The sequence below is a fragment of the Bubalus kerabau genome, chromosome 1 (genome assembly GCF_029407905.1).
Source record: "Bubalus kerabau isolate K-KA32 ecotype Philippines breed swamp buffalo chromosome 1, PCC_UOA_SB_1v2, whole genome shotgun sequence".
Classification (NCBI taxonomy): domain Eukaryota; kingdom Metazoa; phylum Chordata; class Mammalia; order Artiodactyla; family Bovidae; genus Bubalus; species Bubalus kerabau.
In genome coordinates, this window is record NC_073624.1 from 67,948,117 (window position 1) to 67,968,408 (window position 20,292).

A 20,292-nucleotide genomic window follows, 5' to 3' on the forward strand; every position below is an offset into this window, starting at 1 on the left:
CTGTAAGAACTGCTTGTCCAGCAGAAAATCAGTAAGAACAGGAAAGAATTCCACCAGCATCCCATTACAACCTGGAACAGACGATGAAACGCCACATCTGCTACAGACATTTTAACTCTAGAAATGGGCAATAAACCACTGTCTTGTTATAATTAAAGGGATGGGGTATGTGAAACTATCTGGAAACGCACAAAGCATTAGACCGCATAAAGTATTATGATAATTAAGGAAACATGGCTTGAGCAGTGATTTAAGCAATGGTGGTTGTACTATATAACACTGGACTGCAACAACATATCTTTTTGTTTGTAGAGTTAAGAAATAAATGCATATACCTCAAACCTTCGTAGCTCCCTCTCATTTTACAATGGGCTTTCACATACACTAATTTGATTTGAGTCTATAATACAACAACCCCAGGAGGTATGCAGAATGATCATTTGCTCATATTTTAATGTGCTGAATGTAATTTCCACCAATGTGAGACATGATAATATGAACTAATTATGCCTAAAATGTGCTGAAAACAATGAAGATTGTTATTGGATAGATGGGGTTTGGGATCAAAATGAGACATTTTATTAAGAACATGCAAAATAAAATGGAGTGACCGCTATTCAAAAAACGTACAAGACAGTTATTGTTTAAAATGCTTTAGTACTCATTTTCGATAAAAAGGAATCTGGCATTATAAAAATACATAAAATAGTCATGGATTTATACCATTAATTTACATTAAGATATTTTCTGCATAAAGCAAAGTTATAAAATAGTAAAGGTATTCCTATATGAAAGATACTCCCAGTATAAAATTTTTATGCCTTTTTGTAATTTTTGTCTATCTGTATAAATAAGACATTTTATCCTTTTAAAATTCATAGTTCCATTTAAAAACATAGGCTTCTCTCTCTCTTTAAATAAAAGTCCACTTGAGGTAGTATGTTAGAACTTGTCCTTGGTCTCATTAGTTTATGTGTCCAAGTCAAAAGACTGAAAATTTGAAGTCCTGTGGCTTTCTAAGGTCTGTTTATGGGTATATGTGTGATTTTCTTGCTGAAAATCTGTCCTTTCTTTCCCATCTTCCTCTGATTCATAGTCCAAGTTCGGGGAAGAACGAGCTTTCAAGTGAAAGGCTCTTGGCTGACAATCCGATGACTGCCCAGAGCTTGAAAAGGCATCCAGGTGAGGTCTCCTCAGAGGCTTTCCAAATGTTCCTGAAAAAAAGAAACCCCTTGAGCACAGGGCCCTTTTGGAGCAATCAACAGAATGCATTTCAAATGAAGGGGCATCTTTCCCTGTAAATATGGGCAGAACTTTCAAGTCCATGTTATGGGATTCAGGTAGATGGCTATATTCTTGTGCTATGGAGAGAGACCTTATAAAGTGGGGCTGAAGGCATGTGCACCCCTCTGACACATACATCCACTGAATACAAGCAGCCCTTCTTTTCCACTTTCATGACCTATAGTAATATTATCAGCAGCAAGTTCCCCGATAGAAGTTCCAAATCCTGTATTCACTAAAAGCCCACCATTCTCCACCATGTACAAGTAAACTGTGCCTCAGTATAGAAAGCTTCTCTCAAAATAACCCGTATGTCTTGCCCTTTCTTCCTCAGTAGCAAATAATAATTCTATTGACTCAAATTCTCTCCTAGGCCCTATAAAAATTATTATTCATTTTTTAAAAAAGGAATATAAATAATTATACCATGAGAAAACATGACATTTCTTAAAGTTGGGTAAAATCCTTAAAAATTCTATTTTTTTTTTTTTAGAAGTTGTGGTTCATTTTTCCATATTTCAATGCAGCAAAAAGATGATCTCAGTTCTTCCACTCAATCGTCCTCATGCACTAGACTAAAAACTTCAGAAATGAATCTCGGTGTCAGCCAGTGTCCACGGCCACCCCTGTGGGCTTTAGGATTCCAACAGCCTCCTCTGTAGGAGGCAGCCCAGCCTGGCTGACGAGCGGCTGTTGCCAGGTAGGACGCCGTCTGCACTCTGACTGTGGGTTTAGTTATAAGCCAGCAGACATCCCAAACCGCAGTCATGCCATGCACACAACTCCACCCCAGAGGCTGCTGTAGCCTAAAACCACGTTTTCCACATGACTGACAAACTGCGATCCTTAGTCACTTCCAAAACTCTTGTCTTCAAGGCGATGCCACACACAGAGTTGCCCAGAAAGTTCCTAAGGCTTAGTGTTGGATTAAATACCTAATCAAGTAAAATCCCCATGTCTGCCTCTGCTTTTAGAAACAAGGATACTAATTAATAGGATGTCACAACAGCACCATTAAAAAAGATACATATACACACCAGAAACTATTCTTCACGTCTGGCGTTTAAAACTCTCATGGCTCTCCCCTGTGCAACTTGCAATGTGGGTCTGGAGTCAAGGTATCTAATAATTTAATAAACTTACCCATGAAAGAATTACTCAAAGTAACTGATGGTGGCTCTGGACTTGGACTAAAATCTGCAGAAGACTTGTTCAGACATAAGTTGTTCATTCCAGGTCCTTCATGTTGAGAATAAGAAGAGCTGAGTAACTTCTTCGCATGAGAAGGCCATCCTGTATCACTGACGCTCTGCTCACAGGATTCCTCTGAAGGATGAGGACATGGGTAGCATTCCTTCTTCTTTACGTAACTGGGCTCATAGTGGTCCATTAAAGCTGATCTCAGGTCAGGACCACAACCTTTTAAAAATGGGGACAATATCGGGAGACAGAGTTAATGCTTCTAGAGGTCTCTCCAGGAAACAGAACTCAAGAAATGAAAACCACATACCTGTATGATAGGCTTCAAAAGGATCTGAGCCATACATGCTCCCCTTCAAATACATAGGGCCTGAGGGTCCCAAAAAGGGACAAAGGAACGGGTCTGTGGCAGCTTCCACATCGGCTTCACTGCTGTTGTCAACGTGGCATGTTCCTTTAAAACACATGTCTTAATCACTGAACCGGTTCAATTACCATTCAGCCGTCTCTTCACTTTTGACAGTTTCCATATTTATAGATGAAAAGTTCAGACAGAATATTATACAAAGGAAATACTGCAGAAATTTACAGAAGGGTTTTTTCAAAATTTAATGATGCCTATAGATTAGTGATTAAGTAAGTTTATGATATCTTACTAAAAGAGAACTTGATGAACCATTGAACTGGATGTGTTAACCTCATTGGTGACCCCACCCCCTGGTTTCCAAGAGAAACCGATCTATGCATGGACACTGCGGCTGAAGCAGCGATGGTTTGAGCCACATGATGCTACCAGCACTGCCTGCTTCCTCCACAAAGTCACTGATGACCAGGATGAGGTACTGGCACTTAAGCAATGACCTCTTAATGCCCGGCTCAAAGATGAAGTCAGCCAAAAAGAAAAAAACAAACAGAAACCTATCATGAGTTATCTGTGCTAAGCAACCCAGAAATGATATTCTGGTTAGCAGGGGACCCAGCAGCTGAAGGACAAGAGACATCATGAGGGTGAGAGATGCCACAATGGACCATGTACCCGGGCAGCAGGAACTGGGCAGTCCTTGTCGGGTGTGGTCTCAGCGAGAAGCAAATGTGTAGAACGTGATTCAATACCACTGGCCATCTCTAGGGCTATTCTGAGAGAGGCCTGACCTCCAGCCCCAGCACCCAGCAGACATGGCACTATCATGCTCCAGTTCTGTCCCTTTACTTTTTAAAATCCCTTTTCAGTAAACCTGGCTCTATTCAAGTGAGCTTGGGCTTCTGCTCTTTGCAAGCAAATGAGTCTAATCAGAACAACTGCTTTTATGCTTCAATCTTCTCTTCTATCTCTATGCTCTCTATCACTGCCTTGTCAAGCTCTTTGCAATTATTTGTTGAATTTTTTGTCTCACTGCTGACTAAACTGTAAAACTGGAAACATTCTTCCCTCCAAACTATGGAGTCCACCACAGAGCATGTACTCAATCAACACTTGTGAGAAAAGATGCTAAAATGTCAATAGCTTCTACTAAGCACTTAATATGTGCCAAGCACCATATACTATCATTTTATCTAGTGTTCACAACAACCTAATAGGGAAGAATTATAATTGCCCAAGGATACACAGGGAGTAAGTGTCAGAAGTGGGTCTTGAACCAAGCTGATGCTCTTATATTATGCAGCCTCCATTATAGTTGTTTATACAGTTCTTAAAGTGCGAGTCAGAATTATAAGTCTCTAACAGAATGATTTTAAATCATTTGACTTTTGAGACCATGCAAGACACCAGTTAGTGTCACTGAAGTAAGAAGAACATTCAGGGCCAAAGAACATTTATGACATAAAGGAAATACTACATTGCATGGAGGAATTAAATTTTACCTAAGCTACTTGTCTTCTTTTATTGCTAGAAAAAAAGATTTTTCTAGTATTTAAGAGAAGGGCTTAGAACTATTTAATATCAGCTTTGCTAGTGATTTTGGGCCAGGTCCTAAATATATGAGTGTATCAATTCCCTGTGGAAATTAACATTGTATTTGAACTTTTCAAAGGGTTATTTCAAAATGCCAATAGCCCATGTTCCATTTTAAACACGTACCATTACTATCGTGCTGTGGTAAGAAAAATCCGCCTCCAGAAGAAGTGACGAACTGGTGGTGGCTTCCGTTTTCCGAGGAGACGTACCCGTCCTGTCTGTCCGCTAATGTTCCCTGAGATGACAAGTAACTCGGGATATCAGCTGGCAAGTTGGTCTCATCTGTAATCAACAACAGTGTTCTATGAACCAAGAATGGTCACAACTGCCACACAGGCTTCCCTGATGAATGGTATATACCCTTTTGTTTTGTTTTCTGTTTAAATCAAATCAATCTACCCTTGCAAAACCGTCTTGATGGACAGCACACCAGGGCTCTGCTGCTCTGGGGCACCTCAGCTGATTTTCTGCTTTGTGGCCTGTGGGATCCTCCTCTCAAATTTACTTCTATTTTTATTTTTTTAAATTTTTGTCTGCACTGGGTTTTCGCTGCGGTGCACAGGCTCTTCGGCGCGTTGCCCAAGCTTCCCTAGTTGTGGCACACGGGCTTAGTGGCCCTGCGCAATGTGGGGATCTCAGTTCCCCGACCAGGAATCAAACCTGAGTCCCCTGCACTGGAAGATGGATTCTTAACCTCTGGACCACCAGGGAAGTCCCACTCCTCCCAACTTTCAAAGACAACAAATGCTTACAAAGATAAAAGATAATTTTCATGAGACAGTATTTTAGATACTATCTAAGCTTGATTTCTGCCATATTCCTGACTTTGTATTATTCAGTGATACAGGAGTTTGCCTATACAATCAAAGTCCCTTTCTCCTAGATGCCTGCACACACACACATGCACACGTGCTCACAAGGGCCAAGACAATGGCCGAGTGTAAGCCTCATGACTGAAGGCTGTTTCTGGCCCTCCACCACCATCTGAGGGTGTGCGCTACCCGAAGCTCTGCATGGTCTTTCACAGCCAACATGCTGTTCTGATGAGGTTCTGACAAAAAGCACTCATCTTTAACCATCAGCTTTATTCTGGGCTGGGGTGTTATTTTTAGCTAACCATAGTTGCCCAGCTTGAAACAAATGAGTCACCCTTGTGACGTGGCCTCAGATTGCGACAGACACACTCAGAAGCAAATCTCGGCGGGACCACAAACACACACACGCCTCCTGCGCCCCGTGCCAGGCTTCTGTGGACACACCTGTGTTGGTGATGCTGCAGTCTTCGTTCCTCCGCCGTGTGTGGTAGATGATGACCACCCACACGAGTGACGTGCCCACCACGCAGCAAACCACCGCGATGATCACGATGCCCACGGTGGCCCAGCCGTCGTCGTCCAGGGACGAGGCCGTCATCTGAGGGGAGTCGCAGGTTGGGGTGGGGATCACGCTGAGGCGCACGTGGCCTCTCTCGGTGCCCAGGGTGTTAGACATTTCACACGTGTACTTCCCGGCATCGCTGATGTCAGAGTCCACAATGATTAGTAGCTGGTTGCCTGCTGCAAAAAAGTGTCTTTCGGTGACCACCAAGGGGCTGTCATCCTTGGTCCAGTTCAGTCTCGGGGGAGGGCTCCCCCCTGCAATGCACTGCAGGACGGCCGTTTCCCCCTTGGTTACAGTTCGATCTAACAGGGGCCGTAAGAATGACGGTGTCTCTGAAATGACAAGTTATGCTTTTAATCTCTGACATGAAGTTAGGGTTTACACAGCATAAGACCTCGTGCTTCGATTTATTCAAAAGGGAGCTGAAACTGGATTCTCCCACAGCTTCACGCCCATGCCTCTTTAAAACCTTGAACATGGATATGACATCTGGGTTTTCATTTCATCACTTGGCTGTCATCTCCTTATAACACCAGTTAAGGATAATATTTACTGTTTCTCTCACCTAGTCTCCCTCATTCTTGGCAAGGTTGGGGAATGATGGAAGTCAGGCAAAGCAAAACATTTTAGACATATTTTAGAAATAGAAAATGCATAAAAATAATATTAAGCACAAGGGTGTGTTGATGGATGAAAAACATCAGAATGTTTAAATTTTTAAAGGGAAACTTCCTAGTGCTAAGATGTCCCCACCTGTATTAAAATTCTGAAAATAATTTACTTTTATTATTTGGTGTTCATAAGGTTACCCTGATTTACTCTTTCAAAGATATACATATATGATTAACATGCTCACATTTTTAGAAGGCATCTGTTTAGGTAAATGATCCTGATGCTGGGAAAGACTGAGAGCATGAAGAGATGGGGAAGACAGAAGATGAGATGGTTGGATGGCATCATCAACTCAATGGACATGAGTCTGAACAAACTCCAGGAGGTGGGGAAGGACAGGGAAGACTGACGTGCTGCAGCCCATGGGGTTGCAAAGAGCTGGACACAACTGAGTGACTGAATAACAACAAAGTAAATGATGAAGGATGAACTAATTTCCAGACTGGTATGGGAGGCTGAGAAAGAGAGGCCCCTCTGAATTTATTCAGATACTTATTTTTTTTTATATTCTTTATACTGTTAAGACTTTAAGTACAGATTGTATAATGGAAAGAGTAGAGAAAGGTAATTCCAGAAAAAAGGGAGAGCATCAAAGCATTACTCTTCCCCCTCCTCAGAAGGGAGGGGGCAGATTCATCTCACTGCCCACAGATCTGAAGGTGTGATGTATTCCCCGACCTGAAAGCTTCTGAGAAGCCAGTGTCACCCCCAGGAAAGGGCACTGTCCTACAGATTAGTCCTCACCTTCCTGAGTTCTGGCACTTCTTAGGGCCTTTGGGTGAGCTGGTATCCTAAGGACTAACATGCATCACAGAATCTGAAAGCACCCACTCACCGAGGACAGTCAGAGTTGCATTTGCGGAAATGCTGCCGGCACTGTTTTGGGCGGTGCAGCTGTACACCCCGATGTCCTCTATCTTCACATCCACAATGAAGAACACATCATCCTCAGGCATCACGTGCATGCGTCTCTCCCTCGCGGCCGGGAAGTCTGTGCCCCCGTCTTTCTGCCAGGCTATCTGAGGGGCTGGGTGTCCCAGCGCAGCGCACTCCAAGCGCGCCATGGCCCCGGCACGGATGGTGAGGTCCATGGGGGTTTTGGTGAACGAAGGAAGCACTGAAATAAGAAATACAACATGGGGGCATTAGCGTTCTGGAGTTAGGAGGTCCATTTTCATCCCCCCCTCCACCCCCGCTTTTTGGGGATACTTGCAAATGTCCCTGACATAGTAAGGCAGGGGTTGTTTCCAACTGCAAGAGATGGAGTGATCAAGAAGCTCCTCAAGGTTACACAGGTACAGAAATGACTGAGTCAGGATGAAACAGGTCACCTGAGCTTCACACTGATGGTCTTTCTGCTATTTTCCAGTCACTTTTTAGTTTCCTTAATAATTATCTATAAGACCTTAGGCAAATCAGTTCATCTGTCTATACCCTAGCCACTCTTTTTTTTTTTTTAAAGTTCCTCCTGGCTCTAACAGTCTATGACTTTAGACATGCGTTTTGCCCTATAATTTTCTGTTCTATGTGTCAGGCCTCAGCAGTTATTTGTGGAATGAACACATTAATGAGCCATATCTTCTACCACGGACAATAAAGACAATGAACTGATAAACTGCAAAACTGTCTACTTGCCACACAAGCACAGGCTGAGACACCTCATCAGCAGCAGCTAATTGCTTACTGCATCTACTGAGCACTTACTCTATTCCAGGAATTCTGCTGAGTCCTTTACACAAATTAGTTTATTTCACAAGTATACCTCTGTAAGGTAGGTATTATTATTCCTATTTGAAAGATGTAGAAATGGAGATACAGAGGGGTTAAGCAACTTGCAGAGAGTCCCACAGCTGACAGCAGGAGAGGCAGGACTCAAACAGAGATCTCTAAGCTAAAGGTGGTGTGTTCTGTTGATGGGAATGTAAACCGGTACAGCCACTACAGAACACAGTATGGAGGTTTCTTAAAAAACTAAAAACACAGTGACCTTATGACGACCCAGAAATTCCACTCCTTGGGCACATGCCTAGAAAAGACAAAAATTCGAATTCTGGGGAGGGAGGAGGGAGGAGGGTTCAGGATGGGGAACACATGTATACCTGTGGCGGATTCATTTTGATATTTGGCAAAACTAATACAATTATGTAAAGTTTAAAAATAAAATAAAAAATTTTTGAAAAAGTTAAAAAAAAATAAAATTGGGCAAAGCAAAAAAAAATAAAAAATAAAAGATACATGTACTCCAATGTTCACAGCAGTGCTATTTACAATAACAAAGACATAGAAACAAGCCAAGGGCCCTTCAGCAGATGATTTAAGAAGATGTGGTATATACATACAACGGAATAGGAGTCATAAAAAAGAAAGAAATGTCATTTGCAGCAACATGGGTGGGACCTAGAAATTCTCATACTGGTGAAGTAAGTCAGACAGAGACTATATCACCTACATCTGGAACCTAAACAAATAATACAAATTAATCCATGTATACAAAACAGACAGACTCACAAACACAGAAAACAAACTTATGGTTACCAAAGGGGAAAGGGGCTGAGAGATAAACTAGGAGAATGGGATTAACAGATACCAACAGCATAAAACAGATAAGCATCTAGGATTTCCCATAAAACACAGGGAACTATATTCAATATCGTGTAATAACCTATAATAGAAAATAATCTGAAAAAATATACATATAACTGAATCACTTTACTGCATACCTGAAACTAACACAATACTATAAATCAACTATATCTGAACTTAAAAAAAAGGTGATATCCTTTAACTGTTCTTCATGGTCTTCCTCATCAGACCAAGCACACCATGAACTCTCAAAGAACAAAAAGTGTCTGGTTTATCTGGGTTACCCACTATGCTAAGCATGGGGTCTTCAATACAAGAACAGCTAGCTCAGGCACACATACCAAGAATATTAATAATGTGGAGTGAGAGGTAGGGAAAGGCAGGGTTTAGGTGGAGGACTCTGAGAGCAGAGGACAGGGTTGGCAATAAGAGAAAGAGAAGAGACCAGGTACTTTCTGTTTCATAAAAACATATCTTTAAATGCAAGAGGAAAAGTCAGATCACATACTATTTACTGTGAGCTTGGCTTTGACAGAGTAGGATGAACCGAAGTGATTGGAGATGACACACTGGTATTTCCCTTCACTGGTAAATCCCACGTTACGGAGTCGAAGAATGGTGGTGTACTCCATCACCTCGCCGCCTTGGGCCCGGAGGTGTGCATAATTTTCCATTTCAGCATCGTGCAGTAGTTCATTGTCTTTTTTCCAAGCGAAAGTCATTGGGGAATCACTGCTGCTGGCAGCCGAGCAGATAAAACTCAAATTGGAACCTTTTATCGCCGACTGTGTTTCTGGCTGAACCGTGATCTGGGGTTTAGGAAAATCATCTGTTCAAAATGGAGAGGAAGAAACAAAACAGCTTTAAAGCTTGAGAGTCCAAATGCTACTCAGATTGGAACACCAAGAAACTCAAAACAAACAGTGGCTTAGGTTTTACACTTCGTGTATGTTTCACAGATGGACTAGCAGTCCCAGTGTTGAAACAACAGGCTGGGAGAGAGTGTATAAAGTCAGTCATTCATTCCAAATAGAAACTGAGACCTATTTGCACATCACTAACTGAGAGGAGACTGATATTTTGGAATACAGTTTACTCCAGATCTCCTGTCTTTTTTTTTTTTTTTTTCTTGCAGAAATACAAGAAGAAATTGGTTAAGACACGTTCAGGCTCATGGATCACCTTTAAATGCTACTATCAGGAACTGCATTTTCCCCCATGTTCTTCACAAATAAGAAGCAAAAAAATAAGAAATCTAATGTCAGTAATGATAATCTGTATCACTAAAGACAGCAATAAACATTTCATTTACCAAAACTAGAACTCTTATTAAGTGTTAGTCACTCAGTCGTGTCCAACTCTTTGAGACTCCATGGACTGCAGCCCGCCAGGCTCCTCTGTTCATGGAATTCACCAGGAAAGAATACTGAAGTGGGCAGCCAATCCTTTCTCCAGGGGATCTTCCTGACCCAGGGATAGAGTCTGGGTCTCCTGCATTGCTGGCAAATTCTTTACCATCTGAGCCACCAGGAAACCCAAAGAGCAGTCATTTTTAGGTAGAGCAGGAGAAAACAAACCTGCAGTGAAAGACAAAGCATCCCTCAAGCTCTCTGTGGGCCCCTGGTTCCAGCCTGGAGTTTAGGGTGGACAGTCCATCAGGCCACTGCGCTGCACTGTCAGAGCTATATTAGAATTACGGATAAGCAGCTCTGTCATTACAAACAGTTATATTTAGTTCTGTTCCTTTTTGGAAAAGTTACCTTTCTGAACTTCAGTTTCTCAGAGATGGTCTATACCCAGAAGGAAGCATCTTAAATCAACCAAATATATTATTTGGGTGCACTGAAAAAATGATGCACACGCACGTGTGTGTGTGTGTGTGTGTGTGTGTGTGTGTGTACGTGTGTGTATGAACAGGGTATGGAGAACCCTTTGACAACTCCAATGCAGCTAATTTCCAATGCCACACCTGCATGTTGTAACCAGGATGGTTTCTTTTTCTGTAGGACTGTTCTAGAATTCTCATCTGGTAAATCAAGGTTCAGATTCACAATGGAGGGAGTGAAAAATCCAGGGATGTGACACACACACAAACACACACCTACACCTATGTATTTCTCAAAGTAATCGAGAGTTGTATCTTGAGACTAGAGAACTCAGAAATAAAGACCACGGAAAAGGAATAGCTTAGGCCCTTACAAACGAATGCCAAATGATTATTTAGATCCAAAAGCTACATCAGATATTTTATTTGCAGAAACTGTTGGCACCACTTAATGAAGCAATGTAAAAAAAAATGTTTTTCTTGTACTTAACTAAACAATTGTAGGCAAAGCAGTTTTAAATAAAATTTAAAGGCAAATGAGTTGACTCATTGGAAAAGTCTCTGATGCTGGGAGGGATTGGAGGCAGGAGGAGAAGGGGACGACAGAGGATGAGATGGCTGGATGGCATCACTGACTTGATGGACCTGGGTCTGAGTGAACTCCAGGAGTTGGTGATGGACAGGGAGGCCTGGGGTGCTGCGATTCATGGGGTTGCTAAGAGTCGGACACGACTGAGCGACTGAACTGAACTGAACTGAACTGAATGCAGTAAACAGGAGACTGCACCAGAGAGACGGAAACCTGGGTATCTGAGCCAGATCTGCTAACTAGCTCTCTGAAGTTGGGTAAGCAGACATCTATGCTAAGAGGCTTAGATGTGTAATAAAACAATGGACCTTAAATTTATTTATAATAAACTCAAACTTTCTGTTACTTGTAATGTTTTACTCACCAACAGTAAAATTTTAGATAGCAACAGTGACTCAATGGACATGAATCTGAGCAATCTCTGGGAGACAGGTGAGGACAGAGGAGCCTGATATACTGCAGTCCATGGGGTTGCAAAGAGTTGGACTCAACTTAGCGGCTGAACAATGACAATAAAATTTTTAGTCGTCTATAAATCACTAGCTAATAATTGTCTCTTTCTATTCCCTGTAAACAGCATCTGCACAAGATTCAAGTCAGTCTCTTCACTGAACTCAAGAGAACCTCTCAACAACCCCTGGATCTGGGGAGGGCAGACAGCAATATTCCCATTTCACAGATTAGAAGACTGAGATTTAGGGCCTTGCAATTACATAGCAGGACTGCTGCTATCCTCCAATTCTCTCAAGATAACGTCACTCTCTTTCCACCAGACCACCCTGATGCCAACACAAAGAGGAAGAAATTACAGAAAAAAAATATTTTCATCAGTAAAAACTGCAATCATCAGCAAACTACAGATCCACTCTCATCTGCCTCAGCAGAAATAAGAGCTCATTTAGGGTATATAAATTTATGCAAATCCATTCTTTGGACAAATGGGAGAAAAAAAAAAGAAAAATGAATAAAAGGCAAAGACCACAGTTCCACTCACCACACACAAAGCCATCTGGACTAACAGCAAAAATACTTCTTCCCTTCAACAGCTGAGGATGGGCACAACTGGCATTTACGAAGCTCTGAAAGTTGTTTTCCGCCACCCACTGTGGGAGCCATTTCAGTTGGCAATCGCACAAAAGGCTTGATGTATTTAAGTGCCTGAGGAGAGTAATTACATTCAATCTGTTTTGTATGAAATGCAGATTTCTACAAGTAAACTAAATTCAAGTAAATATTAACAAAGCATTGAATGGAGAAACCAAATACACACATCCCATGGAATAAATATTCTATAGTGCATCTTAAAATGCAAGACAGGGAACTAGCACCATTTTGTTGTTGGTGGTGGTGGTGTTCTTATTGATGGGAGAGACAGAAGTATAGCAATGCTGAAAATATCTCAGTACTGAAAACTGGTTACAATGATGAGGCATTGCCCTATACTGGGTCTCACAAATTTAAATCGTGTATCTAAGAAAAAGAAACTCCTCTTTGCAACAAATGGAACAAAAACCCCACTCCTCCTGCTTTCTGGTAATAAAAGTTAAGTAATGTGATGAACGTGCCACATGCTTTCTACAAATACATAATCCAGGATGCCCCATCCCTTGACAGTCGGCCCCTCAATGCTTTATGTGAAACTCTTGGAAAGAAAAGAAATGCTTACAGTTGTTGAAGCTTCTTCATTTGTGAAAAAGCATTGCCTTGTAATGACATGATTGCGTTGTCACTCAGGTCTCTGAAAAAGCCACCAAATCAAATACATTAGAGGAAATTACAGTTGCTGTGTGCCTGCAGGCACAGGTTGGGCCCATGTTGCCTACCCCCAACCCACCCCCAAAATACTCTATGTGCTGAAATGCACAGATAGGGTGATCTGAGGACTCATCAGGAGGCTTGTGCTCAAGAACAAGGATATCTGATTCAGAGGCAGATTCCGTTACGGTGAGAGAGATTTTATATCACCATATACAGATTTTTTGACTCTTAAGGGCCTAACCTGTTCTGCCGTGTTATTTTCTTGTATTTCTCATTATTCAAATTAGTAAACTTTAGAAACTTAAATACACATTTAAAATTCCTCATAATTATGCTTTTAAAAAACCATCATGTATAGAATATCTTCTATGACATGCAACCATGTTAAGTGATTTTTGTTTACACATTATTACATTTTATTCCTCACAGCAACACAAAAAAGAAGATGGTATAAACCACCTTGGCTCGGCATGAAAGGGGCAGATAAGATTTGAACTCAATTATTTTCAATTTCAAAACGGATGCTCTTAGTCACTAGCCTCTCCTGATACATAACAACTTACTAATGGGGAGACAGGTAGGTGTTCAGACAAGAGGTACTTACTAAAACAAACAAACCAACAACCAACCACTTCAGGCAGGACATTCATAAAATGAGAGAATATTCTGGGCTGATTTTTTTCCCACTGGTGCTAACAAGCAGTCTGAATTAAAGTCCTCCCCGCCTGTACTACTCTGTTTTCCTTTACAGGATTCAGAGTGGACAAAGGGGATTCTGAATGAGATGAGGGGCAAGAGAAGACAGAACCAAGGTCCCAAACGTGGGCAAAGAAAGACGCTGGGAGAGTTATGAAGATTTAGGAAACTGAAGGAGAAGTTAATGCTCCACAGATCCACTAATTTCACTTTCCCAAAAGTGCAAGGCTCAGATGACAAACCCTTTTGGCTAGTTTCCCTTTGAAAATAACTTGTTTCAGGAAGCCCAGCAATACTGGCCCGCCCTTCCAAATTTTGCTCTGCACAGTCACCCCACTGTAACCTGGACTGTGGCACTGCTGCCATGGCTGGCCGTCCAGAGCTTTCTGCAACCCAGGGCTCAGGGGGAAGATGACAAGAAAGCGGTGCAGATAATAACTATGCACACAGCACCAGTGACGGTACAAACCAATTGTGTATTTTAAATGATAACGTCTACTGTCCAGGTTAATAGATAATAAAACCTTCGGCTATAAACATTAAAAGTCGGGCTGGACACACTGTATACTGCTCCAGACTCCCACTGTACATATCAATATATACATTCACCCATGGTTATCAGAAGCTGGCTGGCTCTGTGCTCCTGCAGGTGCTGACTCCCACTGAGGCTGGCTGGCTTCCGCTCTTCGTACCTGAAAACACCTGAGTCCCTAACTGTCATTTCAGAAATGTGTGCCTCCAGCTCCCGGGCAGGCAGAGGTTGTGAAGGAGACAGCTGCTGTGATGGGAGAGGCTGCCCTGGTTTCAGCCCTGCTCCTGCCAGCTGCGAACTTAGAGGTCAGTAGCAAAAGAGAATGAGAAAGAATAAAAGGAGGAAAAACAGGCTGCATGCTTTTTATAATTAAACAACAGCAACAACAAACAAAAGTTCTCCAAGTAGTGTTACAACTCTCCAGTCACTCGCAGGAACTGGGGCTGGGGGGGTGGGAATCGTCTTTATTGATCTTGCAAGTCACCCTCTTAACTCTTCAATTTAAGCAAGGAACTCTTAGAACCTCCATGTCTTAACTTAAAAATTGAAATAACAATAGCTATTAAATAGTTTCTCGTGAGGATTGAGAAATATAAATAAATACCTGACATAATGCTTGAAGTGCAGTGGGTACATAAGAAATAGTAGTTTTTAAAAAAAAATTAAATACGCCACTGCTTGAGAAACATAACTAAAGAAAACTCCAAAATGATGGAAAGAAACACCCTAAAATGCAAAAGAAACATGTATCTGTGCACTTACACTTTCATGCAGGTATAGACAGACAAGTAGGTAGGTAGATAGACAAAGGATGGATAGATGTGTACATTTTATGAGAGGATACCAACAAAATTACATTCTAGTTTGTGTTATCTTCCATGACAAATAAGGGGATAACCATTGCAGACTATCTTTTAAGGTAACTAAACTCCTGCTACTCACAGATGTTCTAATGCATCCAAACCAGTGAAGGCTTTTTTGGTAATAGATCGAATCCGGTTTCCCTGGAGTATTCTTTAAAAAAAAAAAAAAAAGTTATAATAGAACAGTTAATAAAAAGCCATTTTGGAGTGCAATTCTCATGAAAAGAACTGCTTTTTAAACCATTTGTGAATATTCTATTTTCTTCAATTAAACAATACATCCTTAAAAAACATATCCATGACACTGATTTCAGTTCAGCATGGTTGCAAAGCATTTGACAGAGAATACGAGACAGCAAAAGAGACACTGATGTATAGAACAGTCTTACGGACTCTGTGGGAGAGGGAGAGGGTGGGAAGATTTGGGAGAATGGCATTGAAACATGTAAAATATCATGTATGAAATGAGTTGCCAGTCCAGGTTCGATGCACGATACTGGATGCTTGGGGCTGGTGCACTGGGACGACCCAGAGGGATGGAATGGGGAGGGAGGAGGGAGGAGGGTTCAGGATGGGGAACACATGTAAACCTGTGGCGGATTCATTTTGATATTTGGCAAATCTAATACAGTTATGTAAAGTTTAAAAATAAAATAAAATAAAAAAAAAAAAAAAAAAATTACTCTGACGGGTAAACCAGTGATTTTTTTCAAAGAGGCAGAAACCTATTCCAAGTAAAATGTCTCGGAACACTCATAAATAAAGCAGGTAACAGTGCAGACTGTCTCCTTACCCACCCACTCCATGGATACCTTCATCACTCACAGAAGTTTAGAACTAAATGGATGTCAACTTGAAAGTTACTCATTTAAAACACAGAATTTGCCCATCTGCAAGGCCATTTTGTGGCCAAATAGAAACATGTTTTTATCCTGTACTGCTTGGAATCCACTGATGACCCACCAATGATCACTGGTCACTGGATCACCTCGTTTAAACATTCCTGTGACATTTCAAATTCTGAAGTTAGTAAGTGCACTAACCTTTACACAACAGTAATCCCAAGAGTCTAAGCTCTCAAGACAATTGAAAATTCTTATCTGGATATTAAAATCAGCGGCAATGACCCAGTTTCAGAGTAAAAGCACTATAATCAAGGAAGAAAACCTAATTGATACACTTCCTGTGTAACAGTGGTCATTTGGGGAAATGATAAAAGGTAGCAACCAGATTAAGCACCTTTTTTCACAACTCTTTAAAGATGTCAACTTGTATGTGGAACTGAGTTTGATTAAGATAAAATGTTTAGGGAACACCCTGGTGGTCCAGTGGTTGGACTCAGGGCTTCAAATGCTGTGACCCCGGGCTCAATTCCTGGTTGGAGAACTAAGATCCCTCAAGCCATGTAGCATGGCCAAAAACAAAAAACAAAATGTTTGGGTCAAAGAGTGACACAAATTATGAAGCAAATCATACTCACAGGCGCTTCAGTTTGTCAAGCCCAGAGAAAGCACCATTCATGTCCTCAATGGTCCAGGAAATTTCATTATTCTTCAGATCTCTAGTTAAAAAGGAACGATACTGAAACTGGTACCAGATATGTAACAAAAGATACAGGCCTTTTTTTTTTTTTTTTTTTAATCAAAGTGGCCCAGATGAGATTGGGTTTTTTATTTATGTAATTAATTAATTAATTTACAGTTGCACCGGGTAGGTCTTCACTGCTGTGTCTGGGCTTTCTCTAGGGTGTGTGGGCTTCAGCAGTTGTGGTCCTTGGGCTCTGGAGTATGGGCCCAGTTGTTGTGGCTCATGGGCTTAGTTGCTCTGTGGCATGTGAAATCTGCCCGGATAAGGGATCAAACCAGTGTCTCCTGCATTGCCAGGTGGATTTTAAACCACTGTGCCACCAAGGAAGCATTCCCTATTAGAGATACGTTAGGAAAGCTAAGATCATGTAATTTCTAATAAATCCCTCATAACTCCCCATATCATCTCTGCCCCTTTCAAAACAATAGAAAACTCTTTTTCTCCTCAACATACTTCTTACCTCCTCCCTCAACAACATTTTACACTTTTGCCTGAAATTAGGATAGTTGACTCTGGTCCTATGAACTCCTCTATCAAGATGACTAAATTCTGAAAGACTTGAATAGCCTGAAAAATACGGTGAACTTTAAAACCACCGTTCCAACCACACAAGGAGCAGGTTGCCAAAGCATACAACATACTTTTCAATTATGTAATGCTTCAAATAGTGTACAGAGCAAAAGTTTCTGACAGTGCAAAAACCCAGAGCCCATTGCACAACATTCAAATGAATATTTGAGAGCTTTTTCAAAGGTCAATTAATCCCACTCTCTCTTCCTTCTCTTGGGACAGAGATCAAGTCTGGATAGAACTGGTCTCACAAACAGGCATCTTCCTTTGCTGCCCTTTATATATCTTTCGTGCTCTGGGTAATTTTTAATCTGCATTTTTATGAAGAAAAAATTAGTGGATTTAAAATTGTTTGCCTCTTGAGCAGTTACCAACTTCCTGGAGATCCTGAGAAGGCTAACTGTAATCACCTCACCAATCTGATCACTGTTCCTTCTAATCCCTCTAAGAAGCACATATGGATGAAATGGACTGATTTTAATCAAACTGATCTGGGAAAGATTAAAACACTTCTTCTGAGGTTGTACACATTTCCTTCACAACAAAGGAAATCTGCTTGGAGAAAAGTAGGTATGCTTAGGAACCAATTAGCTTCATGCACAGAGAGCAAAATGTGTAACTTGCAAAATGTGTAACTTACAAAGTCTTCAAGCTGGAAAGCCCCCGGAAGGCACAATCAGCAATGTAGTTGACTCTGTTATTCCCAATGTGCAATGTATTTAGCAAGCTTAGGCCCAGGAAGCTTGAATCATCCAACCTTGATAAGTGATTGTACGTTAGGTCCCTATAAAGAGAAAATGAACAACCACAAAAAATCAACAATAGCTTTTATTTTCTAATTCAAAGCAGTGATTTGTAGAAAAAAACAAAACAGGTAATATATATTACCACAATAATCCTTATTTTAAAACTCCTCCTTCTTAATAATACTCAGATAAACATTATTTCTAATCCTAGTAATTAAAATTTTTTTATTTGAAAATCACCACCATTGCTTTAGCCCCTGTGCCACAGAACTGAAACAGCAGTTGCTGAAGTTGAAGCTAGCTTCAACTTCTCACAAGAAAACTATGCCTAGGTTGCATGTGAACAAAAAAGAAAAAAGCTGTCACCTTGGAAACTCTGTTATGAAAATTTCACAGATCAGTGGTAAGAAGCTCATGCTCTGGCATGATTCCTGCTCTCAAACCTGAGGAGAATAGCAGGCTACTCACAGCTCACTGAGTTTCTGGCAGAACTCCCAGGCATCAGGGCTGATCCTGCTGATGGCATTCTGACTGAGATGAAGTTCCTGCAGCATCAGCAAGCCGTAAAGCCAGCCTTTGGTAATCTCTGTTAGGTTGTTATGGTCCAGCTGCCTACATTGACAACGAGAGTCAAAAGCAAGATCCTAAGTTTATTATCGAGACTCTTCAAAGGGGACATGATTACAACCTATTACATATGCCTATTGGGGTGTGTAGCTTTTGTTATACAGAGATATCACCACAAAATACTATGCTTCTACATTCCCAGTCACAACATCTGAAACAAAACTAAAAATTATATTATAAAATTATCAATGATGAGGCTGTAACACAGGATTTCAAAGAAAATCTGCTGAAAGCTTACTGAGCATTTCAGGATCACACTGCCTGAGCAGGAACTGACCACCCACACTTACAAGATTTCCATGTTGCTCAGCCCCCAGAAAGCTCCATCCATAAGTCTTGTCACTCCGTTTCTTTGCATTTTCAGAGACTTCAGAGCACCAAGCCCTTGGAAAGTGAGCCCATCTACGTTTTTAATCTTGTTTCGGTTGAGTTCACTGCATTGGATGTTAAACAGTTAGCTTATATGACAAGTTCTGGAGGCAGTAATAAAATGTGACATACGACAATACAGTTAAACTAGCCTGCATTAAATTACAGAAGATACTTTAAATTTCTAAACATTTTTATTGAGAAGAATTTTGATTTATTAGGAGTGAACAAATTTCCTTCCGACACATGGGATGCATTTTCAGAATGATAAAACATGGACACCAGACAGCAGTTGAGTTTCTAAACTGTTGTCCATTAAGTGTAGAACTAAACATATTAATATCGGTTTTTAAAGTTATCCAGAATGGGAGTACTGAATATCATGTTAAAACACGAGGTCTATTCAGGAGCAGGATCGTCAAGCTTATCCTGTTCAACTGCTTACAAAAGTTGATTCCCCTCTGTCACGATTTGCCCTGTGTTTAATGCTTTCTCTTTGAGGCAGTTATTCTTAATCTTGTTGGCACCCTGGAAATACCTGGGGAGTTTTAAAAAATTATTGAAGCCTGGATCCTACTCCCAGAGGTTCTAATGTAATTGCTGTAGGGTGTGGCCTGGGCACTGGGATTTTTAAAAGCTCCCCAAGTGTCTGTAATGTGCAGCCAAGGCTGAAACCACTATATTGTAGGAGCCTGTTCGGAGGGCTTCACCGTTACTAATGAGACAGTTCTTTGTAGCTCCTTCAGCTACCAGGGCCCCTGCAGTCAGTTGCTGGTATTATCCTTGCCATCTGCAGCTCCGTGGAGAGTCACATCTTCACTGCCAACATGATGTCTTTGTATGGAGGTTGTTCAATGACTACACTCTCCACTCTTAGGAACACCCAACGTGCCTTCTCAGGCAGAAGAATGCATTGGGTGACTTCTAAGACTCTTTCTGATTCAGATTCTACACCTCCAGCTCTCAGAGAAAAGGTAGCTAGCTACATCCTTGCTTCTGAACTCCTTCTGCCACGTGGTGGATTTTAGGGGGGAGATGCCAAGGGTTTAGAGGA

At 41.2% G+C, this 20,292-nt stretch overlaps 1 protein-coding gene across 2 annotated transcripts in view; it reads right to left on the bottom strand.

Moving 5' to 3' along the window:
- Positions 1 to 556: 556 nt before the first annotated feature.
- Positions 557 to 20,292, bottom strand: part of LRIG3 (leucine rich repeats and immunoglobulin like domains 3) — a 50,932-nt gene continuing 31,196 nt past the window's right edge. For both annotated transcript variants that reach the window (XM_055579007.1, XM_055579016.1), the window contains exons 6-19: positions 19,160 to 19,303; positions 18,711 to 18,854; positions 18,137 to 18,280; positions 16,820 to 16,900; positions 15,419 to 15,490; positions 13,157 to 13,228; positions 12,485 to 12,648; positions 9,585 to 9,905; positions 7,329 to 7,610; positions 5,701 to 6,153; positions 4,565 to 4,723; positions 2,795 to 2,938; positions 2,428 to 2,703; positions 557 to 1,214 (exon numbers count right to left, since the gene is read on the bottom strand). In XM_055579007.1, the coding sequence (XP_055434982.1) occupies positions 970 to 1,214; positions 2,428 to 2,703; positions 2,795 to 2,938; positions 4,565 to 4,723; positions 5,701 to 6,153; positions 7,329 to 7,610; positions 9,585 to 9,905; positions 12,485 to 12,648; positions 13,157 to 13,228; positions 15,419 to 15,490; positions 16,820 to 16,900; positions 18,137 to 18,280; positions 18,711 to 18,854; positions 19,160 to 19,303 (2,701 nt within the window). In that variant the 3' untranslated portion in view covers positions 557 to 969. The remainder of the gene's footprint in view (positions 1,215 to 2,427; positions 2,704 to 2,794; positions 2,939 to 4,564; positions 4,724 to 5,700; positions 6,154 to 7,328; positions 7,611 to 9,584; positions 9,906 to 12,484; positions 12,649 to 13,156; positions 13,229 to 15,418; positions 15,491 to 16,819; positions 16,901 to 18,136; positions 18,281 to 18,710; positions 18,855 to 19,159; positions 19,304 to 20,292) is intronic.